Genomic DNA, 22,763 nt, shown 5'->3' with positions numbered 1-22,763 from the left:
TCCTGACCATCCCAGATGGCCACGCCCCTCCCAACAGGTGCCACTGGCAGCCCCACCTCCGTCTCTAACTCGCCGTGCTGCTCTGGGTTACAATCGCCCAGCTTCTGGTCTGTCTCTCCCAGGGGACAGACCTTGCATAGTGCCTGGCACTCAGCCAGTGCTCATCAATCCTTTCTGAAAGCATCAGTGAGACACAGCATGGATGGGAAGGAAGGAAAGTGGCTGCAGGAAGGCCACTGGGGAGGCTCCAGCCCAGGTACGTGATGCTAAAGGCCTGAGACAGAAAAATGGCAGAGGACCCGGAAAATGGGAGGAGGAAGCCTGGTGGGTTTTAAAGGTCCTAATTTGCAAACTGCTTGGCGTAGGGGGAGAGGGTGGTGGGGAATGGAGAAGCAGGGACCAAGGATGTTTCTAGCTCTGGAGGCCCCCATCAGATGCAGCATAATTGTACTAGGGAGAAGAGGCACAGAGGAAGGCTCTCATTGTGTGGAGGTCAAGAGCAGATGGATGAGGTCAGACCGTCTGTGCATGATTCTCTCTGCACCACCAGCTCACTGTGTGTCTGAGTGTCTTCATCTGTGGAACCTCATAGGTAGGTTGTTGGGAAGTTTGAGTGAGTCAATACACATCAGTGCTTCATGGATGGGGCCTGGCAGGTGGTGGCATGAGGATGTTAGCTGCTGTAACCCTGGGTGGATGGCTCTGTGCCAAGAGGCAGGTTTCACAGAAAGAGACAATCACGGTGGCTCAGAGATATGCCAGCTCTCCCTCGTGTCTCAGGACCAAGGGATGCAGCTTTGGTGCCATTGAGGTGACACAAGACGTCAGCAGCTCTTCTAAAAGTGGGTGCTGCCGAATGGGGTGAGGACCTGGGCGGGAGAAAGGACACTTGGGGGATCTCTCCATCTGCCGATGTCAGGACTGGCCCTGGGCCTCAGCCGGCTGGTTTCTCACCTGCCCTGTGTCCTGGCTCCCGGAGTCTGTGAGTCTGGCTGTGGGAGGGAGAAGGAGAAGTGGGTGGAGGGAGCAGGGCACGCTGAGCTAGAGTCAAGAGGGCTTCTGTCCTGATTCAGCAGTGGTTTGGGGCAAGTTAACTGCTCTTCTGGGGGCCCAGATTCCTTCCAGAGGGATGAGGAGGTTGGATAACATGACAACCGTTTATTTCAAGTTCTGACTCTCAAAGATTCTGTCTGCTTCTGGTGGGTCCGCTACTTCCACTCTGCCACTGATTTTTTTTTAAAATGTCTCCTGTTATTCTTATTAAGTACGGAACATCTGACACCTGCCTGTCACTTCTTCTTGTCTCAAACAGAGGACTGTGAGTGCACAAGTGGAACATGTCAGCAGCGAAGGGAGCTGGTCTTCAGCCCATCAGACTATTTTGAATGTCTTGTTGTCACAGAGGCAGGAGACAAGGTCAGTCCCTGGGCTGCTTGGGAAGGATCAGAAATGTGTGTATTTTTAGGAGTTTTTAAAAGGAGAGGCCTTGTGTTTGGCCCCAGCCAGAGGCTGTTTTGCTTCTTCAGTCCTGCGAGGAGCTGGATTGTTGGCGGGGGAGGCGGGGGTCTCCTCTCACCCAGCTCCTGGACCTCCAGGACCTCGTTTCCTCCCAGAGGCCACCCCAGCACCCGCTCCGCCCCCGGCCCGGCCTCCTTGCTGATGGACGATGTCCTGGGCCTCCCCGTCTCAGGACCGTCGCTCCCACTGCTGGGTAAGCAGATCAGCATCTTCCTTCTTTTCCAGGGAGGTGCATTCTGGGGGCCGGATCCTAGGAAATGCCAAGGAAGCCTGCAAAATGCTGGCCTGAGCTGGCCGTATCCCCAGGCCTGCTGGTCTTTCTGGGATCCCAGTTTTGCCAAGCGGTCTTTCTTCAAGGCTGTGCCCCCTGGAGCACAGCTGACCCACATCCAAATGACATAGTAGGATAACGGGGGTTTGAGGACGTAAATGATTTAGGAGCCAGCAGGCCTGCCGGGCAGCCGTCGGGCCCATCTGCAGGATTCCCGCATTCCGGCCACAACAAGTGGTCGGGGCTGAGAGCCATCTCCACTGGGTCTGACATCCACACACCGCTTGGGGGGGTGAGTCACAGTTTGTTCCTGCTTTGGGACTCGCCTCTAGTCCCTGCACCCCAGTGGGGAGCATCTGGGAGGGAGTTTGTCCCTGGGACTCAGAGCAGGTGTGGATGTCTCCCTGAGCCTGGGGGCAGGGAAGCTGCCTCCCTGGGGCCCACAGACTTGTCCGAAGGTTTTCTGGGCCAACACCAGAGGGCAAGGCAAGAAAAGCAGAGCCTGGGAACTTTTCTCTTGCTGCACAAGATCTCCCTGGACAGGCCAGGTCTTTCCCGTCCTGTCCCAGCCTGGGGAAGGTCAAGGGTCTAGGCTCAGAGACAGGCGACCGGCGTTTTCAGCCACGTCTCTGGGTTCTTTAAATTCTCGGAGCTCGCTCTTGCCGTGGGGTCTTCCTACACGTGGTTTCCTCTGCCTGGAGTGCTCTGCACCCCTTCTCCTGGCATTGACACGGCTGCCACGTCCTTTTTCTCGAAACACCCTCTTCTCCTGGCCTCCATGTAGTCACATCCTCCCCATCTTCCTCCTCTCGCTGGAGGCTTCTTCCCAGTCCCTTTACCAGCAACTTTTCCGCTTGCCATGTAAATACTGGGGGAGTCCATGCTTGACCCTGTGCCCTCTCCTCTCCTTTATCCACCCTCCTTCATGCAGCAACCACCTCTAGACCCATGACTTTAACTTCCATCGCTGAGCTGATGACATCCAAATTTTACCTCCATTCTAGACGGCTCCTAGGCCTGCAGACTTTCAAACCCAGCTGTACACTTGGCGACTCTAATAGATTGTCAACCGTAATATGACCAAGACCCGCTCGAGATTCCTTCTCTCCCACGTCTTTCAAACGCCTCCGTCTCGAGAAATGGTCCCCTGTCCCCACCCCCACCCCCACCACTGTTTAAGGCCCGAATCCAGGCACTGCCCACCCTCCTCTTTCTCATCCTCCGTGTTCAAATCATCATCAGGGCCCTTGGCTCTACCTCCAGAACGTCCCCAGACTGTGTCTCTTGGGATTCATCACCACCAGCCGTGCTGGGGCCACTCTCATCTCTTGCCTGCACTGATGCAAGAGCATCCAGGGTGGTCCCCTTGTGAGTAGAGACACAGTTCATGCTCCAGACAGCAGCCGGGGGGACAGGGGGCGTGGTGGTCCTGACAACATAACTGAGCGTGTCACCGCACCAGCTTATAACCCTCCTGCTGTCCTCGGGATGAAGCCCTAGCCCCCGGCCTTGGCTGACGGCCCCCGCGGCCCCGCCCCTTCTCCTTCCGCTGCCCCTCCTCTTGCTCTGCTCACCAGGGCAGCCTCCTTGACTCCCCCAACACACCAGGCTCTGTGTCTCCCAGGGGACTCTGTTCTGTGATTCCCTCAGCCTGGAATGTCCTCCCCAGGGTCTCAGCCTGGCTGCCTTCTTCCCGACGTGGTGCCTCCCCAGAGAGGCCTCCGCCGGCCCCCGACCTCAAGCAGCCACCCTGGCCACCCTCTTCCAGGCCGCCCACTGTAAATGCCCTGATGTTTCCTCTGTGATGTGTTGGTTCTCTTTCTCCCTCCGCTAGGATGTAAACTCCATGAGAACAAAGGTCCCCCGGAGCCCAGAGCAGTACCTGGTGTTGCAAGAAGGAATGACCCTCTGTGGGAGGAGGCAAGAGCAGAGGCCCGGGGCTTCCCTGGTGGCACAGTGGTTAAGAATCCACCTGCCAATGCAGGGCACATGGGTTCAGTCCCTGGTCCGGAAAGATCCCACACGCCACGGAGCAACTAAGCCCCTGTGCCACAACTACTGAGCCTGTGCTCTAGAGCCCACGAGCCACAACTATTGAGCCCATGTGCCTCAACTACTGAAGCCCATGCACCTAGAGCCTGTGCTCCACAAGAGAAGCCACTGCAATGAGAAGCCTGTGCACTGCAACGAAGAGTAGCCCCCACGAGCAGCAATGAAGACCCGATGCAGCCAATAAATAAATAAATAAATAAATAAAGTTAAAAAAAATTCATGAATGCAAGCTTAACGCTTAAAATAAATACATAAATAAAGAGTAGAGGCCAGGAGCCCGAGTAGGATGTGCAAGAATATTTGGGCCCGAGTCAAGGAGGTGGCAGAGGGGGTGGAGAGAAGTGGGAGAAACTAGGGAGAGAAAATCACTGGGATGGTGACAGGCTGGCTGGGGAGCAGTGAGTAGGGCATCTCAGGGATGACTTGGGTTTTCTGGGTGGACTGTCCACAGAGGTTGTAGGAGATGTAGGGTCAGGAGGGGGTGGGTGGCAACAAGAGAACAGTTGTGAGTTAACATTTGGGACATGTTGACTTGCCCAAGAAAATTGGAGCCCAGCTGTCCTGGGGCAGCTAGATGGAAGGTTCTGGATCTGAGAAGAGGCACAAAGGTGGACGTATCAGTGCACCTTTACCTTTGTAGACGGTAAAGAGGGTCCTGGGTGGGGCTAAGCCCTCAGGGAGAACGGGCAGAGGGAAAGGGGAGGGGCCAGGAGAGAGCATCCCAGGGCCTGCTTGGTCCTTAATCCACGGGAGGACGTCTAGCACCTCTGACCCCACGGACCACCCCCTCCTCTTGTGAAGCCCCCTGACTCTAGGCTCTAAGACCACCCCCCTCCCCCACCTTCTGTGTCCCTCTGACTCCCCTGACTGCTCTTCTCAGTCTCCATCACTAGCTCTTCCTTCTGGAATGTTCTGTCAATGTTCCCGTAGCCTGCTCTCTCCTGGGCCACGCTCTTCTCCCTCTGCCTCAGAACGTGGCCTTATTTGGAAATAGGGTCTTTGTAATTAGTTAATTACAGATATAAGTAGAAGATGACTTCATTGGATTGGGTGGGGCCCTGATCCAAGGACTGGTGTCCTCGTGAGAAGAGAAAACAGAGACACAGAGACACACAGAGGAGGAAGACACCGTAAGACGATGGAGGCGGAGATTGGAGTTATGTTGCCACCAGCCAAGGAGTGTCGAGGATCGCCAGTGGCTCCCAGAAGCTGGAAGAGGCAAGAATGATACTCCCCTAGAGCCTTCAGAGGGAGCGTGGCCCTGCCGACACCTTGATTTTGAACTTCCAACCTCTAGAACTGCGAGAGACCACGTTTGTGTTTAAGCCCCCAAGTCTGTGGCCGCACGTTTTTACGGCAGCCCTAGGAAACTCTTGCAACGGTCAAGGATAAGTTGGTGGATATCGACCATCAGAGGGTCTGAGCCTCCCACCTTCACACCGCAGGATAAGCCACCTGTCCCCCAGGTGGCCGGGAAGCTGACCCCATGAGAGTGGCCATGCCTGTCCGAGCTCTGGGGCTTTGCCCACGGGTTTTACTTTGCTTCCTGCCCCAACAGCCAGGATGAGGATGCAGCGGCTGCCTCCTCGGCCTCTGCAGAGGCTGGGCTTGCTGTTTCTCTGCAGGGCACCATTTGTCACTGCTGCAAGGAGGCGGGTGAGGCCCAGCCCCAAGGTGACCTATCCCTGCCACACAGAGTGCTCCTCACACATCCATCCGGTATGGCCCCAGCCGCAAACAGAGGGATCACGTCCCCGGGAGACGTCGGAGCACCAGGCCCCCTGGTTTCTGCCTAAGGAGGGCTAAGGACACCCACCCCAATCTGTAACGATGTGGCCCCCACAGAGAACAGAGACGCTGGTCATGAGGAGGGAGCCTGTGCTTTGGAGCGAGGCCCTGGCCAGGCAGCTGCAGCTCAGACCGGAGGCCCTTCCTGCCACTCAGTTTCAAGTCCCAAGTATAAGACTGGCTCAAACCAGCTTCTGCCACTTCCACCTTATCTCTTAGGTCCCCGCTATGCAAGGAAATGCCCAGAGACCCATGAGCTAGCCCACTTCGGGAGCCCCAGACCCCAGTCCAGGTGATGTTACCCGGCTCTTCGCAGTGTCCCTTCTTACTTAGGGAAGACCCCTGTGTCCAAGCTTCTGAAGCTTCTTCAAAGTGCTCCCAGTGGCAGGGGGGTGTGGACCCTCGGGTAATGACTATGCCTGTGATTCAAGGCACTTTTCAAAGTCAAAGCAATTCACTGCTGCTCTATGTCTGATTTAAAAAAGCTCTCCTGAATTTGGCAACCTACTCCATGAAACGAAATGTATTTGTGATGGTAAAACAGTGGCATTTCAAATAGCTACATTGAAATTACTTAACCTTTGCTCCTCCCCCCACATCGTCTGGTAAGAGCAATGTACTTTCTGTCTGGTTCTGTGGAAGTTCTCCCAGGTGGGCAGTTGGTCACACAACAGGCCCAGAGGAGGGTGACTGGCAGGCGGGCTGAGGGACCTGCAGGAGGTAGGTAGGCAGGCCAGGAAGAGCCAGCAAGTACACTCATCTGAAAGCCCGGAGTGTCCCCATGGGGGGAGGGAGCACCCAGAAGCTTCCCGGGGGCCAGTCTCACAGGCTGGAATGGCCCCTCCTGCTGCCCCTGGGCTGCACTCATGGCCTCTGGGTCAGTGTGTGCTCTCCCATGCCTGGTGAGTGGAGGCTACTATTAGAAACCAGCCGCAGGGGAGAGGCTGGCAGGAGCATGGCCACATGCCAGGGACAGGCAGCTGGGAGGTGGGGGAGGGGAACAGAGCTGGGGACCATCCCAGCTACACATCTTCCATCTGTTAGCACAGAGGGTTTTGTCAGAGCAGAAGGCCCAACTGAGAGGCCAAATCTTACTTTTCCTTCTCTCCACCTCCTTACAGGGGGCAAGGCTCCCACCTTCCTGCACCTCTAACCCAGAGCCAGGGGGGCTGACCAGATACCTGCCTCTGGCCCCGGTGAGCTGGAGGGCAGACTGCTGGGGTGTGCGCCCTGCCCCAAGGCTTCCTCCACGGAAACAGGCACCGGGGAGATGGCATGGGAGTTCCCGCCCCCCTCCGCCCCCGCACCCTGAGATGACAAGGTCTCTCCCCCACCTGAGGGTCAGCAGGAGACCTGCCCAGGTGGCTGGCAGGCTGAGCCCCAGAAAGCTGCATCCATGCGTCCCTCCAATCCTCGCACCCAGACAGGAAGCTCAGCTGCCCAAGAGGCAATTGAAAATAGTCTAAGAATAAGCAGCTTAGTCCGGTTTGAAGAGGGGCCCAGCGGGGTGGGGGTGGGGCCAGGGCCTTGGGGAGCATCAGCTGATTTCAAGAGAAAGGAAGGGGCACTCAGAAGTTCCATGCACTTTCTCTTCCAGGGACAGGGGTCACTTAAAGGTGTCCCAGTGCCCTTGGCCAGATGTGAGCCGCACCCCCTTGCTCCAGAGCTGCAGGGTCGGACAGCCTGGGTTTATTCTTTTTGCAAACACAGGCCCCGGCAAGGCCCTCTAAACACACAGCACACGCTCCCTACACTCAGGACCCATGGCAGGCAGAGGTGACACTCCCCAGAGGCCCTCGGAAAATGGTCTCAGGGCAAGGTGGCTGCTTGACTGCCTCTGGCCTGGAAGAGGTCCAACGGTGCCCCCAATACACAGCTGGGCCTCCCCAGACCACTCTGGGGTCCTATGCAAGCATCCTGGGGAAATGTGCTCTGACTCTGGACCTCTGGGGGCGGACATGGGGAAGCTGGTAGTTCCCAGGGAGCCTAGGCTAAGGAAGCGGCTGTTCCTCTCCCTGGGAGACGCCTTCCCATCCCTCTTAGCCTGGCCGGGGCCTGCTCGGGCTGGAGGTCTCCGCGGAAAAATCGCTTCCTCCTGGAAGCCTTCCTGAATCGGGGGCTGGATGAAGCTCTCTTGATGTGTCCCGTGGGCACTTACTCCTTCACGCATGCAATCATGCCTAAGACAGCTAGGTACTGTGGCCCGCAATCCGCCGGCCTGTGCTAGGCAGTGGGGGTCCAGGCAGAGATGCCTGGGCTCACAGTGCGGCGGTGGGGGTGGGTCAGCCCCCTACGTTTGGGGGAAGCGCTGCAGCTCCCGCGACCCAGAGGACTGAGCTCCCCAAAGTCGGCCTGGAGCGGGTAGATGCCGGCGGCGGCGCCCCCTCCTCCCGGTTCTCTCTCCTCCCCCGTTTCCGTGCTTCATCTCCGCCTGCATGGCTGAGTACAGATGAGATTTTGGGGACGCGGGGTCCCTGCGCCGATGACCCTCCGAGGGGACGATTGCCTCCCACCCGGCCAGGCTGCTCAGACAAAGCCCGCGCCCGGGACAAAGGCTGCGCCACCGCTGCCGCGGCTGCTGCGCGCGCCGATTCGATGTCCGCGTCCCCAACCCAGCCTTTAGTTTGGCAAACAAATCCATTTTTTTAAAAAAACAAATGAAAGCAGAAGTTCTCTTCCCAAACATTTCTCCCCCTCTGGGATGGGGGAAGGGGCAAAGAGCGCCCCCAGGACGGCAAGCAGGGCGACGGATGGGGGAGGGGGGACCAGAAGCGCGCGCAGCGGGAGGCGGCCGCCGGCACGAGAGCGCGCAGCCCGGCCGCACGTCCGCGTTCTCCCCCCGGGGCTGCGGAGGGCCGAGCCGTGCCGCAGTCCGTGGGGGGCGGGCGCGGCCGCAGCCTGCCCGCCGCTCCGCGCGGGGCCCCTGCACTGCAGCTGCGCCGGGCGTGCAAGCGTGCGTGTGTGCATGCGTGTGCGTGTGTGCGCGCGCCTGTGTGTGTGTGTGTGTGTGTGTGTGTGTGTGTGTGTGTGTGTGTGTGTGTGTGTGTGTGTGTGTGTTCAGGCGCGCCGCCCGGCCGCCTCGCCCCAGTTTGCTGGGCACTGCGGTCCCCTCGGCCCCTCCTGTCCCACCGCCGCCCCTCCCCGCCCCTCGCCCTCGCCGCAGCGCGCGCGCCTCCACGTCCCCGAGGCTCTAACTGAGAATTTGCCCCCGGTAAAACCGTGGGGGCTGGAGGCGCTGCGGGAAGGAGCTGCGGAACGGGAGGGGAGGGGAGGGGACAGGAAGGCTTCTGACGGCCTGGCCTCTGCAGCATCTTCTGCGACACACTTCTTCACTGCGGGCCACAGGGTTGGCCAGAGCCTGGGGGACTCCCACCCCCGGGCTGTCCCAGCCCTCCCCTTTGCGCTGGGAGGACTGTGGCCCTGGCCTGCCGCTGCAGTTCTGCTCCCCCCACCCCCCGCCCCCCACTGTTATTACTTATCAGGCTGGTGAAATGCTGGGAAAATGATCCTTGGGTAGATAAGTCACTTGTATTCATTTGGAGTGGGGAGGGGAGGGAAAAGAACAAGAGGGTAGTTTTACTCCTCTACCCTGGCACGGCGGGGGTCTCAGGGCTCCTCTGCCCTGGCCCCCCTTCCCCTCCCACTACTGAAAGGATGCCTGGCTAAGTCCAAAGGGAAAGAGATTCATGCGGTCCTTTGGGGGCCCCCATCTGCTCTCTGTAGGGAGGTGGCTCTGCCTCCTCCCCTCCCCAACTCTTGTCATCTCTCGTGTGCATTCTGCCAGGGGCTGGGGGGATGCTTATTTCAACTGGAGGCCTATGGAGGTCAGAGGTCCAAGTCCCTGTGAAGGGGGCTACGGGGGAGCAGGGGTCCTGCTTGGCAGAGGGCTCAGGGGTGTGCTTGTCCTGAAGCAGTGAAGGTGGCTTCCCTTCCGCATGATCTCCATCACAGCATCCTCCCCTGCTGGCAGCCTCCTGGTACAGCCTGACCTCTGGGCTTCCCCAGGGACAGCTGATGTTTGCCTGTGCTCTGAGGCGAGGCACCGCCTGGCTAGACTTGGCTTTCTGAAGGGCTCCATCTTCCAGGCAGGTCCCACAATGACTGGTCCCACCATCCTTCAGTCCATCCAGGCAAGGTGACTTGGTCCCTCGGGGAGAGCCAGGGCTCTGCAGAGTTCCCTGTTCCCTTTCCCATTTGTTCTGCAAAACTGAAACCGGATTTCCTGAACAGGAGCCCCTGGTCACCCTGCCCTTCTCTGTTACATCCTGCAGGTCATCATCACAGCTCCGGCTGGCTTCAGCCTCAGGGTGGCTGCCAAGGCCAGCCCGGTGCTCCCAGGCAGCCACTGCCAGGGTACAGATGTCTGCTGTCCCAAAGCCACCTCTGGGAACAGCTCAGAGGGTTCAGTGGCCAGAGTGGCTGCCAGGCACCCTGTCACTGCTGGGGCCGGGGCTGGGATGAGGCCGAGATTTATGCACTGGGTGGCCAGGAAAGCTGCCCGAGGCATGTACCCAAGCCGAGAGATCCTCCAGCAGCCAGCAGCAAGGGAAGGTCTGAGAGGGGAGAAGGCAAGGGCTGCTGAGGATGGAGGAGGGGAATTGAAGGAACGGACCCCCACAGAGGGCCTTGGGTCAGCTTAGCCGAGACCCAGCACCTCAGGCCGGCAAGGTCTCCAGCAAGGTATTCCGCAAATGGGCACCTCTGCAGCTGCCCTGATACTAAGGGCGGTGTAGCTATCCCTTCCCCCCAACCCGGTGCTGAGAGCAGACCATCAGCTCAGCCCCCCAGGCCAACTGCAGGGCTTCCCCTGGGCATGCCCCGGCCTGGAAGCGCAGCCTTTGACCTTAGCACCGCACCCCCACAACCCCACCCCCACCCCCCCACCCCCGCCCTGTCCCCACCAGTCTTTGGCAGTTTTTCTCTGCAGAGCTTTGGTGCCCCTGGGGGAGCAGCCACCACCCACTCCCCCATGGAGCAGGCCAGCGGCTCTCAGAGAAGCATCCTTGGCTATCATGTCCTGCCTCTTCCCTTGGAGGCTCCTGGGGCTCCCTGGCCCTCCACCCTCATCTGCGATCGTGATCCTGGGCTTGTGTCAGATGCTCTACAAGGCAGAGGTCAAAGTAAAACAGCCTAGAAGCAGGGGGTGATGGGTGGGGAGGGCTTCCACGAGAAGGTGTAGCTCATGTTCCCTAAAAGGCAGAAGCACTCAACACACAGCCTCTAAGTCCAGGTCTTGGAATCGGAAAGAAGCCCAACCCGCGCTGCCTTTCCCTGGCCTCGCCCGTTGCCTCTGAGAGGCCCTGGGATGGGTGACGGCCTCCAGGAGCTCCGTCTGCTTTGGGAAACTGCCCTGGGGTGGGGGGCGGGGCAGCAGAGGATGCTTGGACCCTGTTGCTCCAGGTCTGTCAAGAGAGGGGCCTCTCAGCAACTCAGGGGCTTGTCTGGCTGCTCAGATGCCCTGGCAATCCCCAGGCCCAAGCTCACATATTCACTCTGTCCCCGGGAGAGACCAAGGTTAAGGGCGGGGACCAGTTGGTCCTCCCGAGGTGAGACTTGTGCCCCGAGCAGAGTTAGGAAACCTGGATGCTTCCTCCTTTCTCACACCTTGCGCACAGGGTTCCCAAGTGTCCCTTTCCCTTGGGGCCTGGCAAGGTGACCCAAGTGCTGTTCTTACCGTCCAGGGACAGCCAATCGTGCTGGGAGGATGGGAGCGTGGGCAGGGCCCGAGCTTTGTACTCAAACACCACCGAGTTGGAGATGATCTGGTTGTTGAAGGCAACTTGTAGGGTCACAAGACCAGTGTCATGGGCTGAAAGCAAAAGAAAGAGCGGTCAGGGCAGGAGGGGGTGGGGCATGGGCACCCTCCAGCCTTGTGTGCCACCCCAGGGCCTGGAGGACCCTCTCCCCACCGTCCTTTGTGGACTAGCCCTGCCTGGGCCTGCTCATTCCTCGAAGCCAAAATGCAGCACTGCCTCTTTCCGGAAGCTTCTCTGGAGCCCCAAGGCAGCCAGATGCCCCACCGGCACTCAGCTTGTAATTGCCTGTTTGCCCCTCTGCTCTGCTCTGAGGACACGGACGGGAGCTCAGCGCAGATTTGTTGAATGAGTGAGTGAGTGAATGGATGGATGGTCCTCCACCCTGCCCCCTGGCTGGCTGACTCCTCCCCCTCCAGTCCATGGAGGGGGTGGGGAGGGGCGTTCAGGCCCAGCATCTGCTTTGGACTCCATTGTGCTTGTTTCTCTGTGTTGCCTTTTCCTGCAAGCTTGTCCCGACTCACTGAGCGTGGCCTTCCGTGTGTTTTCAGAAGCTCTTCTGCCTCCCCGATGAAGGCAAGTGCTTCATCTGTGCCTGTCCCTCTGAGCCCAGTGGTGCCTCTCCTCAGTGCCTGGATGTCAAGCTTAGGGAAGACCGGCCCTTGTGGGCCTCATTAGCTGCTCTGATCCCGACATGGAGCTCAGTGAAAACGGTCGGGTGAGTGACACATGGGACATTCTCACTGTCGTCAAGAGGAGAGCCTGCCCGTGGCAGAGACCTGCTTCACTTCTGGGGGTGAGGGTGCTGTTGAAGCCTTGGTGGCCGCTGGGGGTGTGTGGGCTGCTCCGCCCCACCAGGCCCTGTCCTCCAGCAGACAGCAGGGCTCTGTACTCTCTGCTCTGCTTTTCTGGAACCAGCGACCAGGGCCTCCCCAGGACAGATTTCCAGGGAGGACGCACACGGGGATCGTGTTACTGTTTGGACTCGGTTTTCCGAAGCTTAGACTGGAGGAAGCTGTCCAAGTCAGCTGCTCCCCAGGGCCAAGTAAAGCTCTGGCTTCCCTCTGAGGACATCTGCTGCAGCCCTCACCGCCTGTGGGGAAACCAACTCATTGACCTGTGGCCTCTCTCCGTCCCAGGTGTGTGTTTTGCACCATTGTCCCCAGAGCCGGTCTTCGGGAAGTCATTGCCCCAAGATGACCAGTGGGGTTTCTTCCCCTGTGCTTTCCACCCTGGGGAGGTCCCCGGGCTCCAGGTCACAAGCTGGCTCTGTGGTGGGAGGGGGCCCCACAGGACCGCCTGCCGCGCCTCTCTGGGCAGAGAGCCCCAGCCAAGTCCAGCCGTCCCTAGGCTCTGATGGTGTCCCCAGGGCAGATCTCCAAACTCGTGGTCACTCGCCTTCCCTGGAGATTTGCCTGATTTACCAACAGGAGGGAAGGGCGTGAGCACAGGCCGCATTGGAGCCTGCTCAGCCCTGCTCCCCTGAGCAAGCCTGCTGTCTCTTGCTGGCCCCTGCGGAGCTCAAGGCTTCTCTGTACCAGATGTTCCAGCTGGAGGATCCTCCTCACCTGCTGCTCGTCTTCCATCATCTCCTGGCACGTGTGCACCTGCAGTGATGCTAGAATGGTGGCCGAACCAAAGGCATCCCATCCTTCTCCGGAGAGACAGAGAGGAAAGGACCTGGTGCACATGGGCCTGTCACCCAGGACATTTCCTGGACTCTTTTTCCTTCCCCCATGTTCAGTCCATCAGCCAGGCCTGGATCCATTTTCTTCTCTGCATTCCAACAGCCACCATGGTACCCAAGCTGCCATCATGTCTTGCCTAGATGCCTGGACTCCTGCATTAGCCTCCTGCTGATGGCACTCTCAGCACACCTGAGACCTACCTGTTCCTGCTGGGATGGTGGCGGGGGCAGGGGTGGGTGGGGGGGGAGGGGAGGCGGGACACACTCCAAAGCCTTCACGGTAAACCAGTGGGAGAGTGTTGCCTGAGGGAGCCCTCCTCTGTAAATTGGGAAAGATTACCCCTCTGCCACTTCCTGTGGTTTCTCCGCTTCCTTCTTCCCTCCTACAGTCCATTCTCCCACACACCCAGAGTCATCTTTCAAAGACATAATTTAGATCAAGCCACTCCCCGCTTAAAACTAATGGCTTCCATTGCAAGTAAAACCAAATCAGACTGTTTCAGGTGACTTAGAAGGATGCACATGAGTTTGGTCCCTGCCATCTTCTCTAATCTAGCCATCTCCAACTTCCCCCACCTTTACATTTCTCCAACTTACAAAACCTGTCCCTGCCTCAGGGCCTTTGCACTTCCTTTGCCGTCTGCCGGATGCTTTCCTCCCATTCTTTCCCTGACCGGCTGTCTCATCATTCGGGTTCCAGCCTAATGTCCCAGCCTGTGAGAGATCTGTCCAAAGGAACCTCCCTTTTCCCAAGTTACTTTATCACATTACCGTATATTCTAGTGTCCTGATAGAGTTTTCTCTAGTTATCTTGGTTATTTCTTTGTTTCCTTGTTTGTTTTTTTGTCTCCTGCAGTAGAATGTAAGCTCTGTGAGAGCTGGGAGCCAGTCTGTCTTGATCCCCTCTTTATGCCTAGGGCCAGGGTCAGTGCCTGGCCTGTTACGGCCCCTCAATACCTGTTTGTTGAGTGAATTGCTTCAAAATGCAGTGCACTTGCTCATCTCATTTTGAATTTCATCTTTTGCCTTTGGTGACTCTGAGGGATCCAGCATGGGGCTGTGCAGAAGCCCTAAAGCAACATCTCCTTGTTGCCGGGGGAGGTTCCTCCATCTTCTCCAGAGTCCAGGGTGCGTTTCCTAAATCCCAAGTCCTCCTTCACCACTGCTTCACCCAAGCTCAGTGGTCTGACTTGGATGTGCCCCTCCTGACCTTGGAACACTACTGGAATCTTGCAGGGGGCATGCCTGTGTGTCTTCTGCGGCCAGTGATGGAGGTGGAGCCGCCCAGAACCATGTTCTTGGTCAGGGTCACGTCTCCCCATCCATTTTGCCTGGGCACGTGCACCAGGCCAGTGGGCAGGGGCCATCTGCACCCCCTGTGGCCCCTCCTCCGGTGTCATTCTAGCTCCTCCAGTGGCCTGGCTGTGCTTCCAGGCCTCCGAGCCCTTCTTTTAGGTGAGGCCACTTTGGTTCTGGCTTTAAGTGTCCCTTCTTTAAAATCAGCTCCACTTTCCCTGAGCCTTTGGGAGGCCCAGGGAAGAGGTCCCTGAGTAGCCAGCATCGTCCCCCAGGGTGTGGCTTGTATGCATGACCAACTCCTTCCCGGACTGAGAGCTCCTTGGGGTCAAGGTTAGGGTTAGGGGCTGGGTCCATTCCAGGCGCCTACCAGGACCTGGCAAACTGCTTGATGAATGAAGAAAGGAATGAATGCATATAGCACCCAGTGCGGTCTTACAGGTGACAGATTTCGGCTTGGGCCTCAAAACAGCCATGTCCAAAAGGGACCCCTTCTTTGCAGTTAGGGGTAGAACAGGGCGGGCCTCACTCTGCTCTCAGGCAGCTCGAGCCTCCCTGGGTCCAAGATGCAGGAAGTTAGGGGAACCTGAGCCCCTGGGAGGCACAGTGACCTGGGCAGACTCTCCTGCCAGCTCTGGAGACCCAGAGATGCTGGGAGAACTGCCTGCTGAGACCTAAACAACCCTGCCTCCTCTGCCCCTCCCCTCCCCCCGCCAGGCAGAAAGCGCGAGGTCTCACTCACAAGCAGCTTCACGCAGTGAGCATGTGAGCCAGGAGCTTCCTAGACCTGCCCTCCTCTCAGCCCTCGCCATCTGGCCGGGGGTTTTTCAAGATGGAGAAATGGGGGCTCAGAGAGGTCAACCCCTGGGCTCAAGTCACCAGATGGTAACTGGCTGCTCTGGGATGTGCATGATGTGACTGTTCCTGCGCCCTGGAGTTGCCAGGTCCTGGCCTGGGATACCATCCAGAGGGCACGCAAAGGCCAGTCTTTTTTTCTTTTTTTTTCTCTGGAGGGGTCAGATAACTCAGGACGGGCAAGGTCTGGGTCCTCAGCCAGGCGAGAGCCAGGTACAGGAAGTGGTGTCTATTTATAGGCTGGGCCAGTCCCTTTCCAGCAGCAGGTGATAAGTGGATAGTTTAATAACACGCTGCCCCCTCCCCCTCCCTTGCCAGTGGAGGTGAGGGGTTGTGTTAGCCGCACGCAGCCCCGAGCTGTGATAGGCTGACCCGGCCTGGCTGGCGTCCAGGTGGCTGTGCTCCAGCCCCAGGAGGGGTGCTGGGAGCCTGGGAGCAGGGGGGCTGAGTGGGAGCCAGCCGGGCCGCCGGTGGGGGCAGGGCCAGCAGAGGAGCCACCATGGGCAGCGGCCCTGGCTCCCTGGGATGTTCGTGGGGCAGAGGCTGCTGCGTTCAAGTGGAAGCTGAGCACGTGAGCCCAGCCCTGGAGCAGCGGTGCTCTGCTCTGGGGCGCTGCATGCAGCCATGGAGAGAGAGAGAAAGAGAGAGAAGAATGGTCCACGTTAGCTCCGGAGCCCCAGGCTGGGGGGATGGTGTGGGGCGAGGCAGACAGCTAGGGCAGCCTGAGGTTCAAGCTGGACCACCCCAGGTTCACCAGGCCCCTGGCACGGGCCAGCTCTGCTCCTGACCTGGGGCCCCCGCCCCTACTTCTCTTCCCACCCCTAGTCCTCCACGGGGAGCTCTCTCTCTCTCCTGTTGTAGGCACCCTGGCTTCAGATAACAGGGAGTGGGACGCTCCGGCTTCTCTACCCCGCCTCCTCATCTGCCTCTCTGTCTATCGTCTGGGCCAGCTACACAGGTCATCCCTGGAAATAATGACACGTGTTAGGGGCCAGTCAAGGCATCTTCCTAGCACCAGCCCAGGGAACAGAAAACATCAGCTCTAGAAGCAGGTTCCTTTGTAATCTCCACCCTGTTTTTGTAATGTGCCAAGCAGTTTTCAAGCCCTGGGGACACATTGGTGACCAAGAAAGACACAGACCCTGTCCTCATGGAGCCAATGGGCCAGTGGGGAGGAGGTAATGGCCAGAGGTCAAGGGCAAGTTGACTAGACACAGACACCAAGCTACATGGATGATGATGAGCTCTGCCTGAGTGAGAGGGAGAAGGTCAGAGCCACGGGTACGGCACCCAGGGCCTCCGGTCCCTGAAAATGGAAGGAGGCGATGTGCCTGTGCCTTCTCCTGGCCGTGGCGGGGCTGATGTGACCCTGGAGTCTGTGCGGTTTATTCTCAGTTTGACACCCCCTCCCCTGTGGTCCACCGGGACTTCTCTATCTCTCTTTGACCCACTCTGTGCCCCAGGGGACTGGCCTCGTGGACCGCGTGCTGCGGGCTCTCTTGTTCTCGTGGCTTCTGCTTGGCCAGGGCTGTGGGAGGCACGGGTGGGGGGAGTGGGTGGCCTTGTGGCCCCGACTCCGGGCCCAGAGGCTGCCTGGCTCTCACCAGCTCCCGTAACCCTTCAGGTAGAAGGTGGTTAGAGATTCCTGCTGTGGCCAGTCCTGCATGTGTCAACCTGGCTCATTCATTGTTGAAACAGTCCTCCATCAGGTTCTCTTCAAAATCCAGCCGCACTCACCTGTGTCCCCACCTATCACGCTGAGGGGTCCATCAGCCCAGGACAGATGACGTCACAGTAGCCAATCCGGGACCCACTCCTTCAGAGCGGAGGAAACCGAGGCCCAGAGAAATGACACGACTTGTGCCAGGGCACCCCCCTCCAGGCCGACTCGGAGTCCAGTGCTCCGGGCCCCACGGCCTCTGGCGGGAGGCGGCCTCTCACCTGGGCAGTAGCAGCGCAGCACTCCAGGCTGAATCAAGGACGCAGGCACTGAGATCTGGTCAAACAGGCAGCTGTAATTATTGCTGGCTTCTTGCCACGGGCCTGTGATGAGAACCTTCACTCCTCCCTGGAGGGAACAGAGACCGGCGGGGGGTGGGGGTCAGCCACAGGGGAGGGGCGAGGGACACAGGCCCCCGTGCGGCGCCCCCAGCCCACGTGCTGTGCAACATGCAGACTCCCGGTTGCCATAAGCCCTACTTTTGAAAACTACTGTTCCAGGACTGTGGCAGGAAGAAGGGCCCCAGCCCTCCTCCCCCGGGTGCCTCGGGGCCCCCAGATGCTCCTTGCCTTCCTCCGCTGGCACCCAGCACGGGGGCTGGCAGTGCTGACCCCCGACCCTCTCCTGGAAGTGGAGCTTTCAGCTCCAGGCAGAAGGGAGCACAGAGTTTTTCAAACCTTTCCCCCTAGGATGCACCTGAGTACTGGCCAGGGGGGAGGAAGTGGAAGGGAGGGAGGGGTTTTCTCTGTCATTTGCTTGTGGACAGATTGTGTGAACTCTGAGCTGTGGAAACGGGCCTGAGCATCTTAGTGGCCCTCCGGGGACTGGATGTTCTGGCGGGGAGATGAGGGGAGACCCGCGATGCCCGGGGTGTGGTGGGGATAGCCAGGGGAGGGGGCAGTGAAGTGGGGGTGGATGAAGAAGGTGATGAGAAAGACAGCAGAACAGAACATTGGAAGGAGGGCTCAGAGCTGGAGAGGCTCAGAGTGGGGCTGGGCTGGAGGGGGTTTCCAGCAGGAGGCTAGGGATAGGGTGAGGCTGGGATCACCTCCTGACTCTGCTGAGCCACGGAGGGCACCATCTGTGCCGCCGTCCACACGCCCAGATGGCCCCCGGCTGTGTGCACACGGTACATGTAGGCACGGAAGTGCTTGCAGCCTGGCTGGGCTGCAGCTGCTCCCACAGGGCGAGAGTGGGGGAGTAGGGGGGAGGGGGTGGGGGAGGGGAGCTCTGACGACCTTGCTCAGCTCAAGGGGAGAGGGCCCCGCCCCCAAGGATCCCAGAGGCGCCCAGGCACAGGACAGCACAGGAAAGGTACGGGCGCTCCCTGACCTCCAGCTAGAAACAGCCAGGGCAGCCACGGAGCAAGGAGGGTGGCTTATGTCTCGGTGCCCCGGGCAGTCCTGTTTTATTGTCCAAGCTTAGCGATTACTAGCAGGCGGTCCTGCCTGATGTGGGCATGGAGGTGTAGGTGCTCTACTCAGGGCTCAGACAGCCAAGGGGAAGGCGGGGTAACTGAGTAAGGGAGGCACGCCCCAGGGGTGCAGAGGGTGGGGTGGCTGGCCTCTGGGGCTCCCCTGGTTCTCCTTGGGTGGGCTACCCGCCCCCGCCAGCCGCCTTTCCCAGCAGGGGGCCAAGCGCTGCCCAGGACAGGGTGGACAGCACCACCTAGTGTCCAGGCGGCAGAAGGTCGAGAGGCGCGCCTGCTGGAGACTGGGGTGGTGGACGCAGTGAGGAGTGCAGCCCAAGGCCCTCCTTCCCCGGCTTCTCCAGGCCAGAGAGGCCAGACCCCAGCTCTCCCGCCACCCCTAATGCCAGCGAGACGCTCTCTCCTGCTCAGTCACCTGTTCTTGGGTGACCTGTCCTTGGCAATGGCCCATCACCCCGGCATCAACATGGGACTTGCTCCTGGGGCTCCCCACAACGGTCCTGGAAGCAGACCTGGCCCAGGGCTGGCCTTGGGCATCAGCAGTAGGAAGGGTGTTTCCAGGGATGAGGTGGAGGTGGGTCCCCCATAGTCCCTATGGAAGGGGCTCCCCTCGACTGGAAGGCCTTCCACCTCTGCTCTTGGATGGGCCTTCCTTCCTCTGCCTGGAATGGCTGAAGAAGTCATCTTACTGCTAGACAACCAAAGTTTGGAGGGTAGTAGACAGAGCTCAACACCAGGAGCCAAAAGCAAGAGACCTGCCTCTGCCCCCCCCGCAGCTGTGTGTCCTCAGGCAAGTGGCCCAACCTCTCTGGGTGGCATTTAAACTCTAGGGACCCTCTGGCCTTGAGGTTCTTTGGTTTTGATACATGGCTCCGCAGAGAGATTTAGAGTTCTGTCGGAGTGGCGGGGCTGTGGCCAGCATCCTTGGGCACACAGCTGGGAGTGGGTGCCTGGCTGGGAGATGCGCCACATGGCACAGGTAGAACATGACTTTGGGGTGCCTGGGAGCACCAGAGGCCAGCTCCTGGCATGATCCACCCTGGATCCTGGGCAGTGGAAGAGCAGTGGCTTCAAAAGGCCACAGACAATTACTCTGTGAGAAGAAAGGAAAGAAAAAACAAATATAAAAAACCAATAAGCGCAATCAACAGCTGCTCGCATGAAGCCAGGGCTGCTGTGAGGAACAAAGGACTGCAGAAATTACTGGAGAACATCAGGACCGTCTCCATGGAAACTGCTGTGGGAGGGGCTCAGCATCCCGCGGTTCAGGAGATGGTTTCCATGGCAACATCGGCCCGGCTGTGCTGAATCGCTGTGACGCGGGCACCTGACAGTCCTGATTGCAGCCTCCTGTGCCTGGTGTGGCAGGAGCATCAGTGCAAGGAGATGACGCAGAGGGGCTTGGGGGGAGGCGAGGCAGCAGCACATGCTGTCTGAGGTCTCTGTGCCCTGGGAGCCCTGAGATAAAGGACCTGGATTTCTAATGCACCTAGGTGGATCCTAGGGGCCCAAGGGCACCTCCAGTGTGTGTGTGTGTGTGTGTGTGTGTGTGTGTGTGTGTGTGTAGGTGAAGAGGCAGACAGAGCAGAGAGGGAACGGGGAGGGATGCTCCAGAAGAGACAGCAAGATAGCCCCGGCCTTAGCATCCCTGAGGAGTGGGTGCCTGGGCGCCCTGGAATTTTAGAGCTGGGTGAGGGCGCTGAGCGACTGACCCCATATTCACAGATCGGGACGCACCCCCGGGCAGCCTGCCTAGAACTGAGCTCCTGACAGGAGGGACGCAGGCTTCTTCCCAACAGAGAAGGGGAGAGGGCAAGGGGTACCATGCCAGCCAGGTGGGGCAAGGGGGCTGTGAGGGGAGAGGAGGGATGGGAAGAAGTTGCTATCTCCTTCAGGAGAACCCAGGAGGGGCGGCCCCTGCTGCTGGACTGGGTGGGGGAGGATGGCGGGGAGGAAGTGGCCGGCGGAGCCGCAGGGGCCTCTGCAGAGGCCTCCCCGAGCAGCCACGTTGGGCCCCAAACAGCCAGGCTGGGTGGCATCTGTACATTTTCCAAATCAAATTGAATTTGAGCTGCTTTTGTTTCTCGGTAGCTGGAAGCATCGCAAGCTTCTGGAAGAGCGGGACCGGCAGCTCCCTCTGCGAGGCTCCCAGGCCATCCTTCCTTTCCTGTTCCCGTGCCGCCCTCGCGTGGCGAGCTGCTGAACTGACTTTCTCCGAGGTACAGTTCAGGCACCCGCAGTCCGGTGCTGGGATACAGGACAGAGAGGGCCAGGCCTGCCAAGGGCCCCTGACCAGTGCCCGCAGGTCCCAGGGGCCGGAGGGAGGGCCTGGACCGGCCCAGAGATGTGCACTCAGCTCACAGGCTGAGCCCAGAGGGTAAAAAGCTACTCCTCCTGCTGGACGAAGTCCAGCGGGCCTCAGAGCATCCCGCGGAAGGACCACATCTCCAAGGTTGGAGGGCTTGGCGGCCTTGAAGCTACCCCGCTCAGCCACTGACAGATCAGGACACTGAGGCCCAGGAGGCAGGTCTCAGGGTCAGGCCCAAGAGGCAGGACCCCAACTCCCAGCTCTGACCTCTTTGCACCCCAGCCCCAGGCCTCCCTCTGGGCCCCTCTTCAGCCCCATGGGGGGCAAGCTGCTGGGCTGAGCTGACCTTCCACCGCAGGGGGTGGGGTCACAGTGAGCCACACCAAGAGGAAACTGAGTTGGAAACTTCCGGAGTTTGGGGGGTTCGTGGGGGTGCAGGTGGACGGAAGAGGCAGGCGCTGCTGAAGCGCTTCACTCAGTCCTGACAGCAGCCCAACGAGGGACGTGCTAGTGTGGCCCCAGGCCTGGAGACGGGAAATGCAGCGACCTTTCCCGAAGTCACCACTGGCTAGTAAGTGGAGGAGGGGGTGGGGTCGAATTTGAATCCAGGCTGTCCGGCCCCAGCCCCGCGCTCCTCACCGGGTGGGGCAGCTGACTCTGGACACCTGCGCTTTGATGACCCCGCTGCCTGTGGACACAGGGCACAGGCCCGGCTGCTCTGACACCTGCTGTATTCCTGGGATGCTCCCATCCCAAGGCAGAGCCGCTACCTGGGCTGACGTGGCATCTGAGAGCCGGGGGCCTCTGTACACAGTGAGCAGCCTCTTCGCCACAGCAGGTCACGCAAAGGAGTGCAGTGGGCCGTGAGCTGTGATGGCCACAGAATGATGACCAGTAACAGTGACAGCCTGCTGATCCCTCACTACGGACCACGCCCTCCTGGCAGCACACTTCACCCCGAGGCAGGTGCTGTTATCACCCCCACTTGACAGGTGAGCAAACTGAGTCACAGGGAGGCGAGGTCACGGCAGAGCCAGGATTGACACCCAGGTGTGCCCCCTGAGACGCGCCCTCCACCCTGGGCCTCAGTGTCCCCTCACCAGGGCCTGGGGCAGACTCGGAAGCAGAGATGGGCTCTCAGAAGTGCTTCACTTCTCGGACAACACCGTTAACCCTGTCCCAGCTTGGGCACCGTCCTGGGAGCCCCTGCCAGCACCTGGGCCTGGGACGCGCACGGGTTTAGCCAGCATCCCTGCCCTGCCCTTGCCAGAAGAGCTTCTGTGGGGCCTGCATCACTGCCTTGAGGTACCCCGTGAGCTTCAGGGTCTTTCAGGAGCACCCCTCCCTCGGTGTCTTGGGTAGCAGCCCCTGCCCTCGTGTCTAGGGAACGTGGCAGTGGAGCCAAGGGAGCTGTGAGCAGCCACTCCCCGGGGGAGAAAGTGCCGATCTGGGCCCCAACGTGCTGGTCCCTGAGCACCTGGCGGGTGGGCTGAGAGGGGTCATGGAGCGTGTCCTAGTGGGCAGCAGGGGGTTAGGGAATGCTCGGGCCACTCTGTTCCCTTCCTACGCCTTTCTACTTCATAGGAAAAGCAGAGATTCCTTCCTTAAACACCTGGAACCACCGTGGCAAGACCTGGGTCTTCCTGCGATTGTGGGCTTTGGAGCAGTGATTCTCAACGTCAGCCCTCTGGAAACTGAGACAGATGGGGGTGGGGTGAGGGGATGCACTTGGTTTTGTAGCGTCTGGATATACCCCCAAAATCTCACAGATGCCTCTTCCAATTGGCGTGCCCTCCCTCTCAATTTGATGGGAATTTATTTTTGTTGTGTTTTGTGGAACAAATCAAAAGCAGTGGATACAGACGATTTATGGTGGCGATTTTCAAATTTTTTTCCAGCAGCCCTAGGACGCTTTTCTCAAAAGGAAAAAAAAAGAGGCAAAGCAAAACAAAGGTGAAATTTTAACACACCAGCCAGGTGCCAGCGGTGCCAGCAAACATGGATCTGGCAGCGCTGGGAGGACCACCTGGCCTCTGAAGAGATCCCTGATTTTAAAGCCACCAGCTCCCGTGAGGACGGAGAACGC

General features: G+C 59.3%; 1 protein-coding gene across 1 annotated transcript in view; it reads right to left on the bottom strand.

Moving 5' to 3' along the window:
- Positions 1 to 22,763, bottom strand: part of CAMTA1 (calmodulin binding transcription activator 1) — an 869,135-nt gene that overhangs the window by 66,802 nt on the left and 779,570 nt on the right. The window contains exons 10-11 of the mRNA XM_057695058.1: positions 17,162 to 17,288; positions 11,304 to 11,438 (exon numbers count right to left, since the gene is read on the bottom strand). Of these exons, the coding sequence (XP_057551041.1) occupies positions 11,304 to 11,438; positions 17,162 to 17,288 (262 nt within the window). The remainder of the gene's footprint in view (positions 1 to 11,303; positions 11,439 to 17,161; positions 17,289 to 22,763) is intronic.

The sequence above is a fragment of the Hippopotamus amphibius genome, chromosome 1 (genome assembly GCF_030028045.1).
Source record: "Hippopotamus amphibius kiboko isolate mHipAmp2 chromosome 1, mHipAmp2.hap2, whole genome shotgun sequence".
Lineage (NCBI taxonomy): Eukaryota > Metazoa > Chordata > Mammalia > Artiodactyla > Hippopotamidae > Hippopotamus > Hippopotamus amphibius.
The sequence above is the reverse complement of the archived record's forward strand: the minus strand, read 5'-3'. Positions and strand labels throughout refer to the sequence as shown.